The sequence below is a fragment of the Balaenoptera musculus genome, chromosome 7 (genome assembly GCF_009873245.2).
Source record: "Balaenoptera musculus isolate JJ_BM4_2016_0621 chromosome 7, mBalMus1.pri.v3, whole genome shotgun sequence".
Lineage (NCBI taxonomy): Eukaryota > Metazoa > Chordata > Mammalia > Artiodactyla > Balaenopteridae > Balaenoptera > Balaenoptera musculus.
The window spans coordinates 44357444-44383510 of NC_045791.1; the positions used below are offsets into that span (position 1 = coordinate 44357444).

The following is a 26067-nucleotide window of genomic DNA, read 5'->3' on the forward strand; positions in this document are numbered from 1 at the left end:
TTGGCCGCACTGCGCAGCATGTGGGATCTTAGTTCTCCAGGAATCGAACCGGAGCCCCCCTGCAGTGGAAGGGCAGAGTCTTAACTACTGGACCACCAGGGAAGTCCCTTGATCTGGATTTTGGTTATACAGGTGTGTTCAGTTTATGAAAATGCAGCCATCTGTACACTTACGAATTTGAACTTTTCTGTATGTGTGTTATGCTTCAATAAAAAGTATAACCAAAGTTAATTAAGTTAAAAGGTAAGATGGCAAATTCTTTTAAAATATACTCTGAGGGGACTTCCCTGGTGGTCCAGTAGGTAAGACTCTGCACTCCCAATGCAGGGGCCCCGGGTCCGATCCCTGGTCGGGGAACTAGATCCCACATGCATCCCTCATGCATGCCACAACTAAGAGTCCGCATGCTGCAACTAGGAAGTCCGCATGCTGCAACCAAGAAGTCTGCGTGCCACAACTGGGACCCGGCACAGCCAAAATAAATAAATAAATTAATTAATTAAAAAATAAATAAATAAAATAAAATACACTCTGAGGATGTGGATTTTTTTTTTTAGACTGAAGGTCAAATATATTCATTATCACATATAAACGAGGTAAACATATCAATTAAAAGGTAAAATGCTGTGAGATTTAAAACTCAGGTATGTCCTACATACAAGAATCAAACATTTATAACATTCTCAAAATGAAAAAATTATATACAAGAGGTAAATTATATAGGAGAACAGATTAATAACTATTACTTTGCTCTTTTATTGAGATATAATTGACATATAACGCTATATTAGCTCCTTTTTACATCACTTTTTTTTTTTCACACACACACACTGTATTTTATTTTTACAAGAGATAAATAAACTGACACCAAGCATTGTAAATGGATGACCACAGATGTTGTGGATTTTTTTTTAATGATTACGATTAGAAACATGCATTTAAACTTATCAAATAAAACTGAATAAGTAACAAAAAGTGAAGAAAAATAAAGTACATTCAAATGTGCTACTCCAGCTGGAATAGATAGTGCTGTTTTTCAGAATTTCCAAAAAAGAATGACCTATGGCAACTGGTTGCTAACGTTAGTTCAGTGCCTACATTTCAAACACAATGTTATCTGTTATGCATATTTCATAATTCAACATCCTTATGAGGTAGATTTGCAAAGATTACACTTATTATCAAGTACACACAGCTAAAATTTATGATGCTTTTTATATTTTACAAAAGAAAGTACTGACATAATGTACTGGTTATAATGTTCAAACTGACTCTCAGTTGGTTTTTATAATCAGTGAAGGTGTTCATCACAAAAATACCATTAAATTAAATATTTCACTGCTTTACCATAAGTATTTTCATAAGAAAGTAAATGTGTCAGGTAGGTAGGATTCCCATTATCATTGCCAACTGTAATCTATTGCCTCTGTTCAATGTCAGGAAATCAATTCTGGAATTCATCAAGAAAGTAAAAAGAATAAAAGAAACTATGGTGATCCCTCTAGTTTAGCCTTTCAACCCTCCTCATCCCCTCCACCACCCCTACCCCATCGCGGCTCATATGCAGTCAACCAACTACTGAGCTACTCTTCATATAAACTAGAAAACTGAAAGAAGAATTGAAGAGAGACTTCACAGTAGTGCTTTGCTGCCCAATATCAATAAAAAAGGAATAACACTGTAACTTTTTTGCTAAAACTTCAAAATAACATTCTTCAGATGGTCAGTATAAATAATCTTTGTATCGTTCAGTTGTGTACCGTATCATCCATCAAATGAATATAAAAATTTAAGGGGCTTCCCTGGTGGTGCAGTGGTTGAGAATCTGCCTGCCAATGCAGGGGACACGGGTTCGAGCCCTGGTCTGGGAAGATCCCACATGCCACGGAGCAACTAGGCCCGTGAGCCACAACTACTGAGCCTGCGCGTCTGGAGCCTGTGCTCCGCAACAAGAGAGGCCACGATAGTGAGAGGCCCGCGCACCGCGATGAAGAGTGGCCCCCGCTTGCCGCAACTGGAGAAAGCCCTCGCACAGAAACGAAGACCCAAAATAGCAACCAATCAATCAGTGAAAAATAAATAAATAAATCTTAAAAGTAGAAACCTACCATTTAAAAAAAAAAAAAAAACTACCAGATTTTATAAAAAAAAAAAAAATTTAAGCACATACTTCTTTGGTGTCATCTGCGATTACGAACTTTTTACATGGCTCCTTTATTTGGTCTTTAAGTTGATGAGTATTTTCTTTCACGGTTTTAATGGTAAATGCATCAAGATTGGCACATATCTGAAAAAGAGACATTTTTCAATATTCAAATACTTTTCCCTTTCAATTGATTCAATGTAGAATTCTTTCTCATGTAAGAAGTAGGTAGCATGATTTGCTAAACATAGCATTTTAGTATTGCTTTACTGTGGATCTGACTAACTAATAACATTTATCCTGATAGAGTAAAATAAGAACTTCTAAATCAAGTTGGTGGAAAATTCCAGAAAAAAAAAGTATTTATTTTCATTCCTTACATTCCATTTTCCAGCTGGAAAAATGGACGTGGAGAGAGTACAGAAAATTGCAGAGATGGGAAGAGAGTGGTTATGAGCTAACCATATTATATGAGGCATTTTAAGGGTCATCTTGACATCCATGGATCATATTACCACTTTCTTCTACATATAAAAGAGGGCAGTGCAAAGACAGGAGCAGCCAAAGCCCATGTGCCTGGATTTGGATTGGAGTTAGTCCTTAATGCTAGTAATAAATTATATGTTGGAACCAATAATTGTGCTTTTGTCTACTCTATGATTTTTACTGACTTCAACTTAAAGGGACTTAACATAAAAATGCAATGCCTTGGTGCCAACATATTTTGTGAGTTACTCTGAATTCATTCAGTGCTTGAGATCAACAATAGTACTTTATGTGTTGTTACCATTTGGGGGCAGCTGACAAGAAATACACCTTTAATTAAAGGTTCTCATATCTCCATTTTCCTATTTAATTTGAATTGCCCAGAATCCGAGTATCACACAGAACAAAAAAAGGCACAGAAGAAAATATACAATTTTGAAACTCATGGAATGTGTATAAAAAATTAGAAACTTTCATACTTTATACATATTTCTATATCAAGTAGATCATTAAGTTTAACAATAGGGGTAGACATTTAAAAGAAGGTATTTCATTTGTCCCAATTTTTCACTAATTACGTTTGCTTTCCATAATTTTTGTGATATTGTTCTGTGTCATAGTTATTTATTAAGGCACTTACTGTTCTGTAGAAGATTGAGTGTATTTACTTGAAAGTGTATAGATTTCACTTAACTGATGATCATGGAATACCATCTTTCATGCACACCATGGCACTTGGACTTAATCTTACCCAAGAAGCACTGGCATTTTCTTTAACTTTGGTTTTTTGGGTTATGCATAAAGTTAATGATTTACTTACTTTTAAAATGTGTTCCTCAGCTTTGGCTTGCTTTTTGGCCCCTCCAACACCTGGTGACGCTGTTAGTCCCAGTATCTGAGGTAAGGGAATCACCGGTTTGTTTTTTTTCTCAAGTCTATTGTTTTTCAACTTCTGGTTCAAATAACGCCTCATGATGTTATTATAGACTGCTTCTTTGTTGGTGTGATGGCATTCATCAATAATGATGAGAGAAAAGTCTTAAAAGAAAATTCAAATGGTTCATTTGTCCATATTGGCAAGGTACAGTGTAAAAGTACCTTTAAGCTAGGAAACTGAGCAGTCAAGCATCTTTCACCTTTTAAGGGGAAATGTAACTATCCTAGCCACCTGTATATACAGATGTTTGTGTATATTAATCATGAAACTATCCCTGTTAGACACTATCCCCACTTAATAGATGAGTTTTGGAAAATTTATAGATCTAAAAAGTGTTATGGGATGGACTTCAAACCCTGGCTTATTCCTCAAAACTCTCAGGATTACATTTTTGTTCTTTAAAAAATATTTAATTTTAAGTTGGTGAATTTTATTTTCATTCTATCAAATGAAAAACATTATTTAAAGAGGAATAATTTTACCTTGTTTTAACACTGCATTTAATTATTATGATTATATATACTTCTTTCCCTACCTCTCTCCTACCTTTTCTTCCCATCCCCCACAAAATAGGAAGGATTGTATTTATTCTACGGAGAAGAAGGCATATCTAACAGGATCAACTAATATGTAAAAAGAACTTGTTGGTAATTAAAAATACGGAGTAAATGAAAAGTCCAGTAAGTGTTTGATTTAATAATGATATTCTTATGCAGAATAAAGTGATCTAATTAAAAACTTATCCAACTTTTTGTTTGCTTCCCTAAGGAAGAAGGGTTTGAATGAAAATTTAAGCAATGGAAGACAATCTAAATCAAAATTATGGAGTGGGAGGTTAGGGTTAGCAGATGTAAGCTTTTATACCTAGAATGGATAAACAACAAGATCCTACTGTACAGCACAGAGAACTATATTCAATATCCTACAATAAACGATAATGGAAAAGAATATAAAAAAGAAAGTATTATATGTAGAAATGAATCATTTTGCTGTACAGCAGAAATTAATACATTGTAAATCAAGTATACATCAATTAAAAATTGATAAAATGTAATAAATCAAAATGAATCAACATTTTAAAAATTATGTAACTAATACAGCCTCTGTTACTACCTTTAGTATTACTAATTCTTTTTACAAAAATAAACATTTCAACCAACCTGACAACTGTACACCATCATCTTCGCCTTCTTCTAAGTTTAAAAGGGAGTTTTCAAGGATTTGAGCTGTGCTGATAATAACATCATGAGACTTGACAACTTCTGGAAATGTTATTTTCAATTGGGTATCACCACTTAATCTAGTAACATGATACCATTTCTTCAAAAATGGTTCGAACTCTTTGCGGAAGAGCTGTTCAACTAATGGTACCTTTAAAAATGCCAAAGTTAAAAAGAGAGAAAGAGCATTGTCAAACAAAAGGAGTATTGATCAAAGGCCTACTATGTGTCAAGCATTAACAGAGGTGTTTGCATTATCAGTTAATTAGGTGTAACAACCTATCCATCATTCCATTCATTCACGTGTCAATAAGCATTTATTGAATGTCTATTAGGTGTAGACATTGTGTCTGGGACACAAAGATGTTTAAATTATGGTTGACAACTGTCAGGAACTCATTCTAGCTGAGCACATGGACCAAGAATCAACAAAACAAAACAAATTATCACAACACAATGTGATCATTCTCCCATGGAAACACATAGAAAGTGACAGCAAAATGGAAGAAGCAACTGACCCCTCAAAAGAGGGGTTTAAGGAGGAATTTTAATCTGTAAACCATGGGTCAGTGAAGAGATAAACTGAAACTAAGGCTGAATAAGAAATAAATTTTGAGATTGTAAAACAGGGTCAAGCTGTAAAGGGCTATGAACACCAAGCAGAGTACTTTAAATTTTGTATAACAGTTCATAGGACCCTTATGAATTGTTCTGTAGAGTTATTTTTTGGGAATCAGGCCAGAGGCAACCTGCCTAAGGAATTGGAGGAAGCAGAAAACCAAAGGTGAAGAGGCAAGACATTGCCTAAGGGAAAGGATGGCGGTGAAGGGATGGACTGCTGGACTAGCTTTGGTGGCTGAGAAAGAACAAAATAGCAGGTTCCTTAAAAAATAAAAATTCAGTAACCATATGATTCAGCAATCCCACTCTTAGGCGTATATCTGGAAAAGATGAAAACCCTAATTTGAAAAGACACATGCACCCCAGTGTTCGTAGCAGCATTATTTACAATAGCCAAGACATGGAAGCAACCTAAATGTCCATCAGCGGATGAATGGATAAAAAAAGATTTGGTATATATACATAATGGAATATTACTCAGCCATAAAAAAGAATTAAATAATGCCACTTGCAGCAACATGGATGGACCTGGAGATTATCCTACTAAGTGAAGTAAGTCAGACAGAGAAAGACAAATAATGATATGATATCACTTATATGAGGAATCTTAAAAAATGATACAAATGAACTTATTTACAAAATAGAAATAGATTCACAGACATAGAAAACAAACTTATAGGAGTTCCCTAGGGACCTAGTGGTTAGGATTCCGGCCTTTCACTGCCATGGCCCAGGTTCAATCCCTGCTTGGGGAACTGAGATCCCACAAGCTGCGTGGTGCAGTCAAAAAGAAAAGAAAAAAAGAAAAAAAAAAACAAACTTATGATTACCAAAGGGGAAAGGCAGGGGAGGGATAAATTGGGAATTTGGGATTAACAGATACACACTACTATATATAAAACAGATAAATAATAAGGACCTACTGTATAGAACAGGGAACTATGTTCAATATCTTGTAATAACCTATAGCAGAAAAGAATCTGAAAAAGAGTATATATAATATATATATATATAAAACTGAAGCACTGTGTTGTACACCTGAAACACTGTAAATCAATTATACTTCAATTAAAAAACAAAACAAAAACAAAAACACCAAATCAATGAAAACGCTTTCGGAGAGGCTGTCCAGTGAGTGCGTTGGCACTGAGGTGACTCCACCTGATTGGTGGGTGACTCACAGTATTTTCACATGCGCTAACAGCTCAAAATGCAAATCTCCCTGAAGACCCTGACCTGCAGGACCATCACCCTGGAGGAGGAACTCAGTGATATCGTGGAGAATATAAGTGAAAGCTAAAATCCAGAATAAAGAAGGCATCCCCCCCTGGCCAGCAGAGCTCATCTCTACAGGCAAGCAGATGGAAGATGGCCTCACTCTATCTGACTACAACTTCCAGAAAACATTGCGCTTGCACCTGCTCCTCTGTCGGAGGGGTGGCTCTCAGTTCTTCAGTCTTTCACTCACAATGCCCAAATGATGGCATTACTCTTCGTTCTACCCCAATTTACATTTAGAAATTACCAGCTTCGGTAATAGCTGAACCTGTTCAAAGTGTTAATAAAGGTTTTGTTGCATGTAGAGAAAAAAAGAGCTGACTCTCTGTATGTTGTAGTGCCTGCTGAAGGTGGTTGAGTTGACACCTCAAGGCTACACAGCACTAGTCGTTCAGAATAGCTCCTATACTGGGGAAAGGAATAACCAGGCCATCTTGCAGGTCATATCCTAGGAGAATTTGTACAGTGGAAGCCCAGGAGTGTACAGTGTGGCAAATAGAGTTGGCAGGAAGAGTTTCAAGGGCAAACATCAAAGAATGTGCATTATACTCCTCATAATTTAATTACCTGATAATGTGATCAGTGGTTATCTTTCCACTGGTCTGCAAGGTATGCATTATTCTTTTTTTTTTCTTTTTAACTTGAGATGAACTCCACTTATGTGAAAAATAAGGGTTGGCTGATCCTCCTGGCTGGAGAGAACCGTGTAGGAAGAACACGTCTTTGTATTATTATTTAGTAGAAATGGTGAGGGCTTCTAAGAGTGAATGTGGAGGGGAGAAGGAGTTCAATGGAATCCATGAATTCCAAGGAAACAAAGTGAATCAATAACCAAGTTTGGTAAGTGAAAGAGCATAACACAGGTAGAAAGAGAAATTTTCAGTTAGTGGTTCCCGCCTACCCACCCGTCTCCAACCCCAAAGTGAAGTCTCTGGCCTACTTGCCACAAAATCAATTCAGAGATTTGGAAAATACAGACTCCTGAGCCCCACACCCAAGAACTACTTAATCTAGGGACTGACCATCTCTGGGGACTGAGTCTTGAAGCTTGTGCTTCTTTTTTTTTTTTTTTTTAATTTATTTATTTATTTATTTTTGGCTGCATTAGGTCTTCGTTGCTGCGCGTGGGCTTTCTCTAGTTGCGGCGAGCGGGGGCTACTCCTCGTTGCGGTGCGCAGACTTCTCATTGCGGTGGCTTCTCTTGTTGCAGAGCATGGCCTCTAGGTGCACGGGCTTCAGTAGTTGTGGCTTGCGGGCTCTAGAGCACAGGCTCAGTAGTTGTGGAGCATGGCTTAGTTGCTCCGCGGCATGTGGGCTTTTCCCGGACTAGGACTCGAACCCGTGTCCGCTGCATTGGCAGGTGGATTCTTAACCACTGAGCCACCAGGGAAGTGGAAGTTTGCACTTTTATGAAGCTTCCAATATGACATTTAGGTCTTTTTAAAATTTGAGAACCACAGCTCTTCTCTTTCTTCCACAAAGTCATTTCCAATTCACTTTTCTAGAACTATTCTTTTCCTTCTACTTATAGAAGAAAGAGGAAATAATCCAGCTCTTCTCTTTCTTCCACAGTCATTTCCAATTTACTTTTCTAGAACTATTGTTTTCCTTCTACTTATACAAGAAAGAGGAAATAATCTAAGAAGGAAGTCAGCAAAAGAGATTCTGGGGAAGAGAAGGAAAATTGAATTTAGTGGAGATAGCATGCTCCAGAGGAGAGAAAGTGAGCTCTGAAAACAGCTGCTCCAGCTACCTGCTTATTGTGTGACCTTGGACAAAGCTCTTAATCATCTCGATTTCCACATTAATAAAGTCAGGAAAATATTAACCTGTGGTGGAATTATTATGAAAATTAAATGAAATAGACACTGACATATTGCCAGTACTCAGAAAACTTCCCTGGTATTTCACCATCCTTTTATTCTAGCAGTGGAGAATGACAGAAGGGAGGACCAGTTCACTTCAGAAGAAAAGCGTTCAAGTCTCAGCTCTGCCGCTTATTGGCTGGATGACCCCTGACAGGCCAATTAAAGCCTCAAAATCTCTGTTTCCTGATTGGTAAAATGGAGATAATTATGGTTACTTCAAAGAATAGCTGTGTGGTTTTAATTAGATAATATAAAGTGTAATACAATATTTATTATTATATTAATACATATCTCTCATTTCCTAGACTGTAGATTCCTTGAGGGCAGGATCTGCATTTGATTTGTCTTTAAATACTCTCATGTTGTTGAATGATTTAAGAATCTCTATACTATGGAGTGGCATAAAAACCTGAGGTTCTGCCCATAAAGGGTGGGCCGAGATCTTCCAAAGAAGCAGCATCTTCTGGTCTACAGAACAAAAAGACATTGTCACAGGTGGTAGCAGGTGTTGGAAATCCTGAGACTCACTTTGGGTGGTGTTGACTTCCTACTGAAGGACACAGAGAGAGCCAGATGCAAGCCTGACATGGCTAACTGGGAGGCGTGTGGGCCTCTTGGAGCCTTTTCCTGAGGTGTGACAGAGTGCCTGCCAAGACTAATCAAACCCAACTGCTACCCACTTCTGCTGAATCATATGGGGCTGCATTATAGCATCTGAAGGAACCTGGGATTTCTCTCTCATGATGTTGAAGCCCTAGATAGGAAATAGAAAGTCTGGGAACACAGGTGGTGTTTTCATTTTTCCCTGCATCTGAAGGCGATAACTTTGGAAAGGATGGAGGGAGATAAAACTAAATGGTGTTAGGAACAGGATTTCTCCTTCCTAGATCAAAGGTTATAATACCTTGCCACTGGGCCAAATACAGAATGCAGGTTATATTGACTTACTGCGCCTGAGATTACCTGACTCAATCAAAAAGAATTAAAGCTGAAATTACTTTAAAATTCAAAGAAATGGGATAATAAAGTAAACGATTATGACATAGATGGAAGATCTAGTGGAGGGATTTCTAATAATTCTTAGGGAAAAACAACAGGGAAACAGATCAGGAATTAGACCCATGTCCTTAAATGTCTACACAACAATGCAATGAATATGAGTAACCAATGAGGATAACTTAACATTTAAACATGGCTGCAAATGTGCATTTGTAAGTATCACCTCGATCCAAAGGGATGAAAGATTCGCAACCAGAATACAGCACTGAGAGGATAAGGAGTTTTACAAAAAGGAAGGTGCGTGAGATGCATACAAAAACATGAGACCTGAAAAGGTCAATCAAGATGAATAATATGAAAAAAATAAATGTAAGTATTTGCACTAACGCTCAAAATTAACTGCACAAAAATAACAAGAGAGGCCTAATTTAACAGATTTTCAAATGAAAAGGAGCTGAGGGTTCTTAGGTTATAGAAAACTCCAGATGAGTCTGTGGTGCCAGAACTGGTGACAAAGGCAAACCCAGTCACGGACAAAATGTCACATCTCATCTCTCCTATACTCCGCACTAAGACTATATCTATAGTATTTTGTTCTGCCCTAGACACTGTGTTTTAACAGGGTTTTAGATAATGTCTGGAAAAGTATGAGATCTCAGGATGATGAAAAGTCTGGAAACCATGTTATATGAAGAACGTATAAAGCAACCGGAAGTACTTATCCCAGGAAACTAAGAGAAAAATCACTTTAGAGTCACATGATGCAAGCCTTCCTTCTCTATGTGAAGGGCTGTCATAAGGCAGAAGAATTAAGACTCAGCTTACTCTGTATAATCACAGAGGAAAGAACACTAACCAATGAGTGTGTATTCCAGAGAAACAGATTTTGATGAATGCAGGTAGGGCTTTCCAGCAGTGACAGTTGTTCAAAGAATGGATTGAGCTGTCTTGTTAGAAGGAGGACCTCCTTGATATGAGAAGTTACTCAGCAGAGGTGAGAGAACCACTCAGCAATGGATAAAAACTGGATCTCTAAGGCGTCTTTCAACTCTAATAGTCAAAGATGCTGTGACCCGATAAGGGAAGAAAAGGAAGGTGATGAATCAAAAATAATTCATAGGTTTTGAGGCTATGTGCTTTGGAGGAGGTAATATAACCAACAGAGAGACAGACAAGTAGGTAAGGAGAGCTCTTTGGGAGAGTAGATGAAGGGAATGAGTTTGAGGAAATGGCAGAATGTTCAAATGGTATCAAGAGCATCAGCTTAAGTGGTTTCAAATCCAATTAACTTTGTTCTCTTCTCCGGACCTGGCACTTAAGACCCTGCTCACTGGTTAAGGAATTCCACTTTATTAGTTATAAAGGTGAGGAGGAAGGGATGGAAGAAAGAACTAATATTCACTGAGTCACTCTTAGGCTTTAGATAGGTTATCTAATTTAAACTTCCAACCCTGTATAGGGTAGTATTCTTTTATTCACTTTACAGATGAGGAAACTAAAGTAAGAGAAGTTAGTGATGTGCCCAAGATCAAATTACTGGTAGGTAGAAATTGTATTCACACCTAGATTTCTTTTATTCCAAAAGATAATATCCTTAATAAAGGAAATACATGAAAAGCCCTGGAAAAAAATTCTAACGTATCACCATTACCACACATACACAAAACCTGTTCTAATAGTGGGCATGTAAGAATAAAGGAGCAGTCTTTAGGCTTGGCATGTACATACAAAGTGCATTTGGAGCTACATGACATAAATCATTAAGATAGTGGATTCTGAGTATGTTTCTTTAGTACTGAAAAGCAGGTTGCAACTAAAACTTTCAGCATAATAGAAATCCAAAAAACAGAGGAAAGTTACATATATAGTCTATCACTATAATTTCTGTAAAGGAGTAAATGAGAATCTAGTTACCATAAGTAATGGGAAAAAAGACTGTTTCTGGTCATGGAAAAGTGTACTCAATTTTACTCCATAAAATGGTAAAGATTAATATCCCCAATTTGCAGATTTATAAATTAATAAACTCTGATGTATCTGAATAAAGCTCAGATAACTAGATTTTGTTTAAAATGAAGGAGACCCATACCTGTTTATGAAGATAGGCTTCAAAAATCCTAAGATATAAATACTAAAGAAAATCTCAGTTGCATTGAATGATATATATATATAATTACATATATAAAATATCTGAAAATTTATCTATTTAATTTGATATAAATCAACCAAATATTCACTTAATTTTCTCTTCATCTTCAAACCAAATTGCATATATTCTGAATAAAGAGCACTTGCCATTTTTGACTAAGGGTCAGTGGTTAAAGAGACTCCAGAACACAATGTTTAAACCTAGATTCCAGGGATATTTTGAGGTCCTTTATGTTCATATGCAGTGATAAATAAGTACCAGTTCACCTTAAAGAAAATCTGGGTAAAATACTCTTTATACCTCAGTTACAGCTATTTAACTTAATGTTCTGGCTTAAGAGAAAAAAAAAATCGACTTTAACGGCTAATAACTGAGATATTACAAATAGCTGGAAAAGCAAAGATTTAAAATAAATTACCTATTTTGACATTTTTCCTAATTAAACTAAATGTGTGATCCATTGTTACAAATGTCACTATACAAATGCTTCAGAAAAGTAAAATGAAAATAAACCATGTTCTATTTCTGTGCTGTTTGAATACCTTATTGACAAGGACCATAACTTTTCCAAGTTCAGATGCTTTTTTCTTCTTGTCCAAGTGATCCTTGGCAATGTAAGCGGCCACTCTGGTTTTCCCACTCCCTGTAGGGAGGCATATAATGATATTCTTCCCCTCCAAGGCTGGCTGGGCCACTTCCAGTTGGTAAGGCCTGAGATGCATTTCTGGCTCAGGGGATGCTCTCTGTACCGCATTCTCTTCATCTGAAGGAGGTGAAAGGGAAGAAAAATAAGGAAATAGGCAACAAAATAACTAAGGCTAGGAGGCCTGAAACTGAACATAAATATTGTGGCTTAAATTCCCTTTCACGTGTGGTCCAAACCAAAGTTCTATTTTCTGTACCAAATAGGTGTCCACTCTCCGCATCTGCAGGATACAACCCAAGCACTATGGAAGTGGCCTGGGGAGATGGGGGTACAGAGGGAATGAATTAACAGGATGGAGGCCTAGGAGGGGGCAACACAGAAGAGTCTTTTCACAGAGTGGGCAAAGCCAAGTGGAAATGACTGTGGTGCAGACTTGGCAGTTTATGGTTCTTAATGCATCTGACTTGCCATTTCTCTGTGGAACCATTCTGCCCCACTTTTTTCTCTTAGCCTTTCCACCAACAGATCAAGAGGAACTGGGAAAGTAGGACTCATTAGTCCTCCTTGTTCTGTATTTCCCCTCACTTTTTATTGCAAAGAAATATTAGAGCTGATGCTACTTTCCTTCATTTGAAAAACTTTACCTGACAAACCGAATACCAAAGAGCACTTCTATCTAACTATCTATCTATCTATCATCTATCTCAAATATCTAAAAATGGTTCCCCCCAAATCCCATTTTTGCCATTTAAGACAACCAGATTAAACAGAAGCAATATTTAGGGAAAAGGAAAATCTCCCGTGCTAGCCTTTAATTTTTATGTTTTCACTGAAAGATGAAAAACGATTTTGATGGTTTTAACTGAATTGTAACTAACTTTGCCATTTGGTTTTGAATGTGGTTTTTTTCACTTCTTTATAGGTATGTCTCCACGCATTCATATTTTCCTGAAACTCAAAGTACAATATATTAAAAATATTTCCAATTAACATAGATTTCTAAATTTAAAATACTGATAAAATAAGTACTAACATACATTAATTTTATAAACATTAGAATCAAATCATTATAATATATCTTGGTTTAAATATATTTTGTTTAGAAGTGACCATATTTATCTAATTAGTCAGAGGAAAAGATCTAAAAATGTATAACTTACCATGTGGAATGCAGTAAAATAGATATTACATCAATTTAAAAGCCCATCTTATGCTTTATGTAATTACAGAAAAAATGAAATGACAGCACTTATCAGTATTTCATTACACGTGAAGTAAGCGTTCTTTCTCTTATCAATGATTGCAATAAAACTAAACTAACATGATCCCATTAACTACCCAAAAGTTGCTGATTGTTCCGTTTCAGGAACTGGATGATTCTATTTAACTGGGTTTTAACTTGTTGTTATAGCACTATCTGAACAGGTAGGAAAATTCACACCAAATACCACTTAGTAAGGGTCATCTACTAACCTGGCAGGAAATTTGCCTTCTGTATGGCTGAGTAAACACATATGCAATACATTTACATTATCATTGGCTCATCTGCTGATTCATTTACTATGACTGTCAGGAAAAACTCATTCAAGATCACCAGCTTTTAAAAACATACATTGACAAGTTTTCTTTCCATGCTTGTTTTGAACTCTATAGCAATTATAATTCATCTTTATTATATTTATGTAAGATTCAAGTTGATTTACGAATATCATTATTTCTCTAAGTGGCTTTTATAGATTATCAAAATTCTAATATTCCACCTATATTTTGAGCATTTGCCACCTAACTTTTCCAAAAGAGCCAGAATGTTTGCAAAGGAAGATGTATTTTAAATTGTGTTTTAACACCAAGATCCAGGAATTTACTTTTGCTAAATTGCCATTTGAGGTAGGAAATTTATTAAAAGATATCAGCAAATTCTCTCTGTTTAATTTCACTCTAGGTACATTTTTTTCAAAGATTTAAGAAAATAATAAAATTCAGCTTCCCTCAAAATAGTTGCATGTACTTTTTTAATAATCACTTTCCCCTTTTGTTTTTCATGCTTACTACTACATCCTTGGGTAACAAAAATTAAAAAGAGAAACTGAGACCAATTTTCTAAGTCTCTTTTCCAGGAATCTAAAATGAAGTCAAATGAGTAAGACATCAATATCACTCATGTATATTAGATATTTGTTGTACTAATACGCTTAAGAAGAGTTAAGAGCTATCATGTTCAAAATTTAATTCTTGAACCAAATGCGTGATGTTTACTGTTACTTATCTAGTAATGTACCACTAATTCATTCCGAAGTAAACATTTACTGGGTGCCTACTAAATGCCAGGCACTCCCAAGAACACAGTCCTTATTTACAAGGACTTCAGAGGCTAGGACACTCCACTACTGCCACTGAAAATATCTGGCTAGTGGACAGCTCAATATCGTCCATATTTTTTTGAGTCAAGTCCAGGAAACTTGATGGGTGCCCCCAAGTTTAAAAGAGAGGCACAGAGTGAATATGGAAAAAGTAGAGCTGGATTCATTGTGAGGATAGCATCCAAAGAAAAAGAGCTGGGTGAGTGCTAAATATTCAGCCTGATTCTTGCCTTATCACATCCTCTGACATAGGGATGGAAGAATGTATCCACATAAGCAACGAAAAGAGAATTTTCTCTTCTCTGCCACCAGAAGGAGAGAATTGGGCTGGTATCAAGGAGCCAGGAGCCAATTTCCCTTATAAAAAAAAAAATGTTTGGGTTTTGTTTGTTTGTTGTTTTTGGCTCTCTTTGAAAAGCAAAATCAATTAAATGCAACAACGAAAATGGTATTTAAAATATGCACAGGCTTTGAATAACATTGTGCCCATCCTCTATGACAAATATTAATCAAAGACCTTAAAATTATACTATACCCTACAAATGGTCAAAAAATGAAATCAAATAGGGCTTAAATAATAACATTCTATTGGAACTACACCATGTGGCAAATTTCATTCTCACATTGATTTTGACAGCTGAGTTATTCTTGGAGAGAAAAGGTCTGTCACTGCATGTGTTTGAAATCGACAAAGTATTCCTTTACCTATAGTATGTAACCTCAGAAAAATACACCATCCCAGCTGGACAAATATTAACAGATATTACCTCGAAATAGTAAGGAAATACTTTATATCAGGCCAATGTGCATTGCCAAAAATATTGCCACTTTGAGAGAAGCAGTCTATCTCTCTGAGAATGAGAAACAGGAAAACAAAAAAGCCTCCCATAGTATAATTAGAATATTTAAACTTTATAAGTGCCACTAATTATGCTTTACTAGGGCATAATAATATTTCTAAGAAGGAACATAATGTCACGTCCATGATCCTTATGGCCCATCATGTAACCTTTGAAGGTGAACAAAGGGCATGTGGAATAGGGTCCCTTTGATGTCAACCTCAGAAGTTAAAACATAATCCCAAACACTGTAATGCTTTCAGTGATTCAATATGTGTTTAACAATTCGCAGTTTACATAAACCTGTTTTTGAGTTGATTTCCACTTCAGCCTATATCATGCACCTGAGGGAAAGGAATTTCAGAATTTCATAATTTCAGAATTTTGCTACCCACTATGCAATTTTATACCCACTAGTCTTTGTTCCTAAACACTGACCATCCAGAGCTTCAGTGAGTGCCCTTTAAAAATGTGTTTGTCTTCAAATGTATTTGCCTTTGAAAATGTATTTGCTTTTTAAAAGTAGGTTGCATTCAGATTTATCATGTCTTTCATGCCACATTGAAGACTGAAAATCAGTAAATAGTTACATTTGCTAACAGCTCTAAACTGACAAAATGCCCGGCACATAGAGAATATCCATTAAATATTTATTAAATGAATGAATATTGTTGAAAAGCCCTTACTTAGACAAACAAAAATTAGGATGAGGCCCACAAGCTTAAAGCAACCATAAAGATGTTAAATATTAGCTAGAGTATATTTTGAGTTCTAGCATCAATAGCATTTAATAAAAATGTTAAATATTAAATTTAACAGTTGTATAACAAGCATAGAAAAAACAAATACAATCCACAGAAATATGCACATGGCAAGAACTTAATAAACACTGACTAAATTGAACAGAAAATTAATTAACCCTTTTTAATTAACATTAAAGTTATGACTGACATCTGGTGAATTGTGTTTCCTCAGACCAACTTGTTCTAAGAGATTCAGGGGTGTTACTAAGAGAAAAGGGCATTTAAATATAAGAGGTGGTACATTCCAATTGGGAAAGCTTTTAGGGCAGATGGCCATCTTTATGTAAACTGTTTTGCCCCTTTAGGCCTATTGTAGATGTAAATTTCTAGAATCCTTCTGACAACGCAGGATAATCTAAAGTGCACAATATTTTCTCCGTGTTTTCTACAACTCAATCACTGAACGAATGAAGAATGAAGTAATTTGTTCTTAATTTGCCGTTTTGCTGCTGCCTCTTAGCTGGCCACATTGCAAAACATTGTTTTTTGTTTGTGCTAATTTGTTAAGTTTAATTATAAAATATTTCAAACATATAGCCAAATGTTAGAAAGTTGTGTAACAGATATCCAAGGACCCATCATCCATTCTTAAAAGATGTTAACATTTTACCTTAGTAATAATAATGGAAGTGCACATTCAAAGAACAGAAAGGAGAGATTTGAAATCGATCAGACTGACAAAAGTTGGGGAGTCTGATAACAGGAAGTCTTGCTAAAGTGTGGGGATTGGGAAGAGGCACTCTTATTTATTGCTGGTGGGATATTCAACTGATACGAAGAACAATTTGGGAAATACCTAGTAAATTTCTCATTTAGTGATGAATATATTTTGCAAACTCAATTAAAGAGGTTTTTATACAAATTGAAATTCTTTTAACTATATGTGTAAATTCTAGCTCTTATTTTAAGAAGGACTCATTATATGCCATTAACTACAGTCATACTCATCTTATTGATAGTATTTTTTATTTATAATGTATTTTAATTTAAAAAAATTAGGGGTTGGAAAAAAATGTACAAAATTGAGTACATAATTTGAAAGCAGTCAGATTAATTGAAACAGATCATGTAAATAACATAGATTACATGATTCTATGGAACGTGGCATATGCCAGACCAAAAAGCTATGTGCTGGATCAAAATTAGAGAGCTTGATTCTAAGACTTTTGTAAGTTGTACTTTTAAAGAAAGTGAATGGCAAAGTTCCAAAACTACTTCAACTGTAGAAAAGAATTGCTTTCATTGCATAAATACATTAGGGAGGGTATGAACAGCCCCCATGCTTCCACTATATGGTGTCTTATTTCACACTTTTTAAGGTTTACACAACAGTTCGGCAGTACCTGAATCACTTCCCATGGTGCCTGAATCACTGCCCATGTTGCTGTTATGTCCAAGACTTTCATCTAAGCAGCTGACACTTCCTTCTGCCAAACTTGTGTCTGATTCTGCAAAGGAAAACATTTTAAAATATTTTAAAAATATTTCTGAGAATAAACGTATTTTAACTGCACACCTCTACAGCACACAGTACATACAGTTCAATGCAAGAGGAGAAAGTACACCCAGACGACTACGAATAAAAGGTAAGAGTTTCTGGCAAGCGACGTTTAAAAACTCCACTATAGATGAGCAGCTGTCGGAGACTGAATCAAATACATGTATCTACCTACTTAAAGTACCATTCATCCAATATGAGAGGTCATGCAAATTTGTAAGGGTTTATGACTTTTGTCGTCCCCCTATGTGTAAATTTTGTCCAAACAAAGAAGATCTAGGCCTGATAATGTCATTTAAGCAAAAGTACTATATAGAAACCATTGAGTCATTTTCCTGTAAAACGGTAGAGAATTAATAAATTATAGAAAAAATTAATGAATTAATGAAGTACATGGTTCTACTGATAGGTTATGAAAATAGCAGTTCAGTGATACACATAACTTTAAAATCTCACAAAGAATTTACTCAGGAAGAATATCATGAAAGCCTGGCATTGCAGTGGCACTGGGAGCTTACGTGAAGTTGGAAATAATTTTTTTTCTTTACTGTACTTAAACTAAGCTTCCATCAAAGAATTACAATTAATATGAGGGGCAAGGGTACGTCTTTCACTTATTAATCCTGATTTTTTCTTTTCAGTACTCAGTATCAATTCCTTTTGAAAACCTCCCTTCCCTCAAGGGAAAACTTCCCTCCTTACAGTTTATTTCCAAGGATTTATGCAATCCCACCCGCAAGGATCAGAACTACTGCTAAACTGGTAAAAATAAATGAAAGATGGTTACAGATGTTGGTTTTGGAATTAGAAAGACTTGTGAAATTTGCTGTTGGCAATGCTGTGAGCCTAACTTCCTTCCCCTTATTTAAAATGGGGCCAGTAGAGGCACAAGCTATTATAAAATAGCTTATTACAAAATAAGCTACGGGATATATTGTACAACATAGGGGATATAGCCAATAGTTTACAATAACTATAAACAGGGTATAACCTTTAAACATTGTGTACTCCTGTAACCTATATAAATATTGTGCATCAACTATACTTCAATAAAATAAATATAAATGAATAAAATAAAAAATAAAATGGAGCTAGCAAAATTTATCTCACAGGATTTGACAACCATGGAGTAGTATTAGGTACAACAAGCTCTTTGCACTTTAATTGCTGGTGATTGGAAAATGAAATAAAATTCAAGTAGTTGGTGGATTACTAGGGCAAGATGTCATTTAAAAATCTCTTGGGAATTCCCTGGCTGTCCAGTGGTTTGGACCCCGTGCTTTCACTGCCGGGGCCTGGGTTCAATCCCTGGTTGGGGAACTAAGATCCTGCAAGCCATGCGGTGTGGCTTAAATAAATAAATAAAATATCTTTACAATTAATAATATTTCATAATATTTACACGTGTTAGATAATTATTATTTTATGCTAAAGCTTCCAAATGCACTAAATAAATTATATTAAAGAAGGCTTAAGCTATGTAAAACTAGTCTGAGTGTCATATATTTAAACTGGAAATAGAAATGGGTGCAAAACAGACAGATAGTATGTTATCAATAAAATGTCTCTGGAAAGGGACAACATACAACTCCTTAAAACTACAAGTATCTTCTTTTTCTTTAACTGGTTATTTCTTTTTTTAAGTCAGGTATGTTGAGGTACAATTTCCATACTGTAAAACATCACTCTTTTTAGGTGGATAGTTCGATGAGTTGACAAATGTATAGTTTTGTAACCACCATCACAATCAAGATTTTTCCATCACCTCAAAATCCCCTCAAGCCCCTTTGCTGTCACTGCCCTCCTGCGGTCCCCTGGCAATCACTGATTCGGTTTCTGTTCCTAGAGTTTTGCCTTTTCCAGAATGTCATATTAATGAATTCAGGCACTATGTAGCCTTTATGTTTGGCTTTGTTAACTTAGCATAAAACATTCAAGATGCAGTCACGTTGCTGTTTATATCAGTAATTTGTTCCTTTTTATTGCCGACTACTATTTCATTGCGCATCTGTGACGTGTGTCTGTGACATCTCCCTTCCAACTTGGATAAGCCCATTTAGCTTGGGAAATATAGTGGAATTACAGCCAATGCCAATTAAATATGTAAGATAGCTTTCTTAAAAGTTAAAAGAAAGCTTATAAGAAATTTGTAAAAAATAAAATTGTCAGTGGACTTGCATACTGTTTAAGTATATTAGCACAACACAAATATACTCATGTGAAAATACTGTGCTTATCAGTTGTCGTAGATTAGCTTTGAAACTCAGATTTGAGGAATCCCTTATGATCACACGGGAAAGCCTGTATATCTCACTGAGAGATTTTAAATATGGCACTTTGCAATTCCCAGAGGTATGCCTTGTTAGGAACTCAGAGGCGAGTGTGGGATAGAACTGTCAAGTAGGAGAGCGTTTTGGGCAGATGTACTGATGAAAAGAGAATATGAGTTGTAAGGAAAAGGCAAGGTGTAAAATGAGATGGGGAAAATGTCACTGCAAGGATAATTCTAGATCTAGAAAGAGAGACCAAGATTTTTAAGGCAAAAAAAGTGAATTTTGACATGCTTTTCACTTGCTTTAAATGTGGTATTGAGAACTGAAGACAATGCCAAAAACACTGAAAAACATTAACAACTATTATCTAAAACTGAACATTGTATCTTTAAGTTTTCCACTAAGTATAATCCAGATGGAAATTATACTTGATTTTCATTTCATTTTCTAATCACTAGCAGTTAAACCACTATCTTAGACCTCCTCTGTGTATATGTAAAGTCAGGATTTTCCCCAAGCTTTGTTCCAACATACATAAGGTTTTGGAGAGCTGCTTAATGCAATGTGCATGAATAATTTATGAATATTAAAGAAAGTTACTACCGAAAGAGGGTATTATTAATTAAGTTCACTATCTGGATTATTTTGATCTAGCAAACAAATCTACAATGTGTCAGAGGACACTGAGCTCAGTGCTTTCACAGATGTAATGTAAGTGATGTTTTAAGCTCTCAACATCCTATGTGGTAGATACCTATTATCACCTCAGTTTCACAGGTGAGAAACCAAGTCTCAGAGAGGTTAAATGATTTATCCAGATCACACAGCTAGAATGGAGCAGAGCTGGGGGTCTCATTTTCTGAATCCAAGCCTAACATTCCAGTGCTTTTTTTTTTTCTAAGCAACTTAATAAAGTTTATTTTCAAAGTAATAAATGAAAACTTTTCATGGTTAAGATGAGCAACTCCAGTTTTTCTCTTCCTGTGACTTCTGAGGTTTGCTTTTTTAATGATGTTTACTGGAGTATAATTGCTTCACAATACTGTGTTAGTTTCTGTTGCACAACAAAGCAAATCAGCCATATGCATACACATGTCCCCATATCCCCTCCCTCTTGAGCCTCCCTCCCATCCTCCCTATCCCACCCCTCTAGGTCACTGCAAAGCACTGAGCCAATCTCCCTGTGCTATGCTGCTGCTTCCCACCAGCCAACTATTTTACATCCGGCAGTGTATATATGTCGATGCTACTCTCACTTCGCCCCAGCTTCGCCCTCCCACCCCACGTCATCAAGTCCATTCTCTACGCCTACCTCTTTATTCCTGCCCTGCAACTAGAGGCCAAGAGGCACATGAAAAGATGCTCAGCATCACTAATCATTAGAGAAATGCAAATCAAAACTACAATGAGGTATCACCTCACGCCAGTCAGAATGGCCATTATCAAAAAATCTAGAAACAATAAATGCTGGAAAGGGTGTGGTGAAAAGGGAACCCTCCTGCACTGTTGGTGGGAATGTAAGTTGATACAACCACTATGGAAAACAGTATGGAGTTTCCTTAAAAAACTAAAACTAGAACTACCATACAACCCAGCAATCCCACTACTGGGCATATACCCTGAGAAAACCATAATTCAAAAAGAGTCATGTACCACAATGTTCATTGCAGCACTATTTACAATAGCTAGGACATGGAACCAACCTAAATGCCCATCAACAGATGAATGGATAAAGAAGATGTGGCACATATATACAATGGAATATTACTCAGCCATAAAAAGAAATGAAATTCCAGTGCTTTTTGCCCAATGCCTAGCATGGCTGATGATCATTGTAAAGCTTTGTGAACAAGCAAACAGTACTGCATCCATAGTGTTAAGTGAAATGAAAGTTGTTTTTTTTTTTTAAGTTTTCATTGTAATGTCAAGTTTTCTATCAATCTTGAAGTAGCTTATCTTTCCCGGAAGAAAGTTAGAGATTATTTTATTTTGCTAACATCTCTGATTTCACCCACAAACTTTCATTTACTTTACTTTTAAACATCCACACTTTTTAAAAAAAATTTGTATTTTATATTGGAGTATAGTTGATTAAACATCCGCACTAAGTTTTAAACTTTTTTCTGCACACAAATAAAAGAAGAGCATTTCTATCCTTCTTAAAAATTAAAATTAATTAAAATTAATTGCAATAATTCGGCTAGAGATCATTATGAAAATGAAAGTCAGCATATAGAGGTCTATTTCTTTGTCATTTTAAGGATATATAAATCTCCAGTTTCTCAACACAAAAATAATTTTGTTTCCTTGGCAGCAAATTCTTATGCATTTGATATATTTTTTTGATTTCATAGAAGTAGAAGTACTAAAGGAAATAACTCTAATAATTAAAGAAAATATATTGTCTCTCCCATAACATTGAGAATGCCTTTCCCAGAGATTTTCTTCCTGCATTCACCTAAAGAAATCATGTTACACGCACACACACACACACACACACACACACACCCCAAAAAGCCAGATCAAAAAAGTGTTATGTGATGACAAAATTAAACCAACCTATTGAGTTTATAAGCCAAGAATTCCTACAATTGATTATATAGGATTATCATGTTTCATTCTTTGTATCAATATTTTTCACAGTATCAATCTGGACTTATGTCCTAATGAATAGTCATGTGTCTATGATTTTAAAATAGATCAGAGACTGGGTGTTCCCATGACAAGAACATGTGCTGTGGAGTCAAACAGATCAGTCTCCAGATCTGAGCTCAGCCACTGCTAACAAGTGACTTAATCTTTAAAAATTTAAAAAATATAAATACTAGTTTCTACTTTCTCCTTTATCATGAGAATGATTCTGTTAGATCAAGGAAATAAATCTTTAAGAGAAACAAATTTTAAATTCTCATGAAGTTGCTGTTTAAATGAGCTTTGAATATTAGAGTTAGATTACATAATAAGTTTAGTTAACTTTTAGATAGGTGTCATTTCCTCTAGGAAAAATATCTAAGCTAGCTATGAAACAGATTAGAAAACACTGGTGATTTCTGTTAAAGAAAAGCAGTTATTCCTATCAAAATCTATTGGAATGAAGAAAAACAATACTCATCCAGTTAAAAGATAGGATTTCTAGAATAATTTTGTAAACAACACAATACAGAACAGCTTTGCTTACAATAATAGTGTCTAAGACCAGTCCATAAGCCATGGAAAAAAACTGCCTCATTTTATAATCACATCTTGAATAGTTTACTAATATGGCAGAAATATTAACTTGAATCTGAGAAATTTTATATTTAACATCTTCTGGAACTTTAAATACTTTAAAATATTTTTAAACCATTTAGAAGCCAAAGAAAATTGAAATTAAAAAATTTCAATTGAAAAAAACCTCTTCCTTGAAAGCCTTTTTAGATCTATTCCAATGTAAAGTCTGCCCTCTGCTGGAGAAATGCTATTATAACAATTAGTTGATAAGTATATCGTTTATTCAGCCCAAGAACTGAGTGAGTTTCATTAGATAAGATACAAATTGGTTCTTCTACCCCTACCAGGTAGCGTCCCTCCTATTTTCAGCCTAAGATGCATGTCTAACTCCACAAAAGATTTCTCCTCTTACCCCTCGCCTCAGGCTGTCAGTCTCTTTGCTGGAAAATCGTTTTGCATTACATTAGGAAGGGGGCCAAGCCTCTGTGCTACTGAGAAAGAAGAAGGGCACCAACAGATCCATTCTCCTGAGAGGTAGTGCTTACAGGGTCTGCAAATAGTCTACTTTCACTTGCCAGATAATGGTATATTTATTCTAGTTCTGACCTCGTGACGCACATCAGCTTCACTTCTTCAACTATCCCCACCTTCCCTCCAGTTGCATAATCCCCACAGTCTGGAACAGCAAAGACCACCCCTAAAGCTTCAAACACATGTGCACATATGGGCACATATGCAGCCTCATGAACTTCTTAAGTGTGCTTACTGTCATACTAATAATACCTAATTCCTTTTCTTTTGAAATAATCTTTTTTGAGAGGAGATAGAGGACTTTCATTTTCAGCTCTATGTATATGGATTTGTGTGTGTGCGTGCACACACGCACACACATACACACATACACGCTAACATTTTGGTCTGTCAGACTCTGCTCTCTGTGCCAGGGAACATGTGTTCCTGCAGAATGGAGAGAAGCCACCTCCACCCACCTTGCATATTCTCTCCTGGATCCAAGCTTCTAGGAAATGAGTTCCCCAAAGAGAAAAAAAAAAAAAATCTCCTGGAGCCACAGGCCCACATGGCTGTCCATGGAGCTCCTCTGCTCCTGTTTATAGAATTCACACTGCTGAAATGTTTCAGCCAGAATTAAATTGGAATTGTGTATATTGATGTTGGCTGAAATTGTATCATCTATGCCCTTTAGCCTTTGGACTTGGGTCTCAAAGGGAAAGAGGATGAGTCAAGTACAGGGTTGTGGGGCTAACCATACCCACTAGAGTGACCCATTCATTCATTGCTAGTCAGCAGCAGAGGCAAGAAGTCCAAGAGCAGAGTCAGTTAAGAGTGATAAGCCTGATGACCACATGGGAAGGAAGTCTTGGCAATCCAAGGTGGCAAGATAGAAGATGATGAACTGGAAACCTCTTTGGCTGGTAGGCACCCTTAAGGAAGAGCTATTCAAGTTAAGTAGACCTGAGGAAAGTATTGGGAGAGATTTGTTTAAAGGTATCCTGGTAAATATTCAATAGCAGCTCTTGGGGAGGAAAAAAGCGACAATTTTAATGTGTTTGCCAATCCTGATGGTATTCATATTCCCACCATGGCTGATTTCAAGCTACCAGCATGACATCACCAAGTGGAACTGGGAAGAGACATGCACACTGGGCTCCTGCAAGCTGGAAGGAGCCCATTCCAGCACCCTGATGGATACATCCCTCTAACTAAGGACTTTCCCACAAACACCATCCAAAATAATCACACATGCTTTGGGCTAATATTCCATAATTGTCCAAACAACGAATGATAAACATTTAAGAGTATTGTTTTGCCTTAGGACAAGGCTTTGTAAAAATCATAGTAAGAGAAACCCACTAATTCTCATTGATCCTAGAAGTCTTATCTCCAACCACCCTCCTCCATAAATGTTCCCCTCTAATCCAACTGTTCCCCTACCCACATTTTTTATAAAACTTTCTTATGTTTATTACAGCTGGATTTTGATGTGTTTATTATAGCTGGATGAATTTTTTGGAGATTTTCTTTTCTAGCATTTTAGTTTTGCAGCAAAATTGAGTGGAAGGTAGAGAGATTACCCATATCCCCCCACTCCCACATAAGGATAGCCTCCTCCATTATCAATATCCCCCCAACACACACACACACACACACACACACACACACACACCACATTTTGAACTTTCCTATACCTGCACTTTTGCTCATGGTGTCCATGTAACGGGAAGTGTTGGCTACCACTTCTGTTTACAGGTCCAACACAGGACCTTCAAGGCGCAGATGAACTGCCTCACATTCTTCCTCTCTGGTAAGCTTTCTCTAAGTCTTCCTTCTTTCACCAGGCTTCTCCCCTCATCCTTTAATACTTTCTCTTTTGCTAGAGATAGATTACTGTCTCTCTTTGGGGACATGAAACTTGTTTTCTTGAACGGGATTATAAACTCTCTGAGGGTGAGGACAATACCCCAGTGCTTGGTTTTCTCAATAATATGACCTGACCAACTCATTCTCAGCCTCTAGTCCTCATTCATATGCCAAAATAGAGAAGGTAAGGTCTAACGATCAAATTAAAACCACTGCTTTTGTTAAAACTCTGCTAGAAAAGCTTTAGGCTTGTAGTCATAAAAAGATGTCATGAAAATAAATCCAACATGTATTAGCTGCACAGTAAAGAGGTTTCTCTCCATCAAAATACATTCTCACTCCTGAGATATGAACAGTC

The 26067-nt window shown here is 36.2% G+C and overlaps 1 protein-coding gene across 4 annotated transcripts in view; it reads right to left on the reverse strand.

Moving 5' to 3' along the window:
- Positions 1–26067, reverse strand: part of IFIH1 (interferon induced with helicase C domain 1) — a 55832-nt gene that overhangs the window by 11522 nt on the left and 18243 nt on the right. For all 4 annotated transcript variants that reach the window (XM_036859033.1, XM_036859030.1, XM_036859032.1 and 1 more), the window contains exons 4-8: positions 17693–17797; positions 12244–12464; positions 4727–4937; positions 3450–3667; positions 2171–2287 (exon numbers count right to left, since the gene is read on the reverse strand). In XM_036859033.1, coding sequence (XP_036714928.1) covers positions 2171–2287; positions 3450–3667; positions 4727–4937; positions 12244–12464; positions 17693–17797 — 872 coding nt within the window. The remainder of the gene's footprint in view (positions 1–2170; positions 2288–3449; positions 3668–4726; positions 4938–12243; positions 12465–17692; positions 17798–26067) is intronic.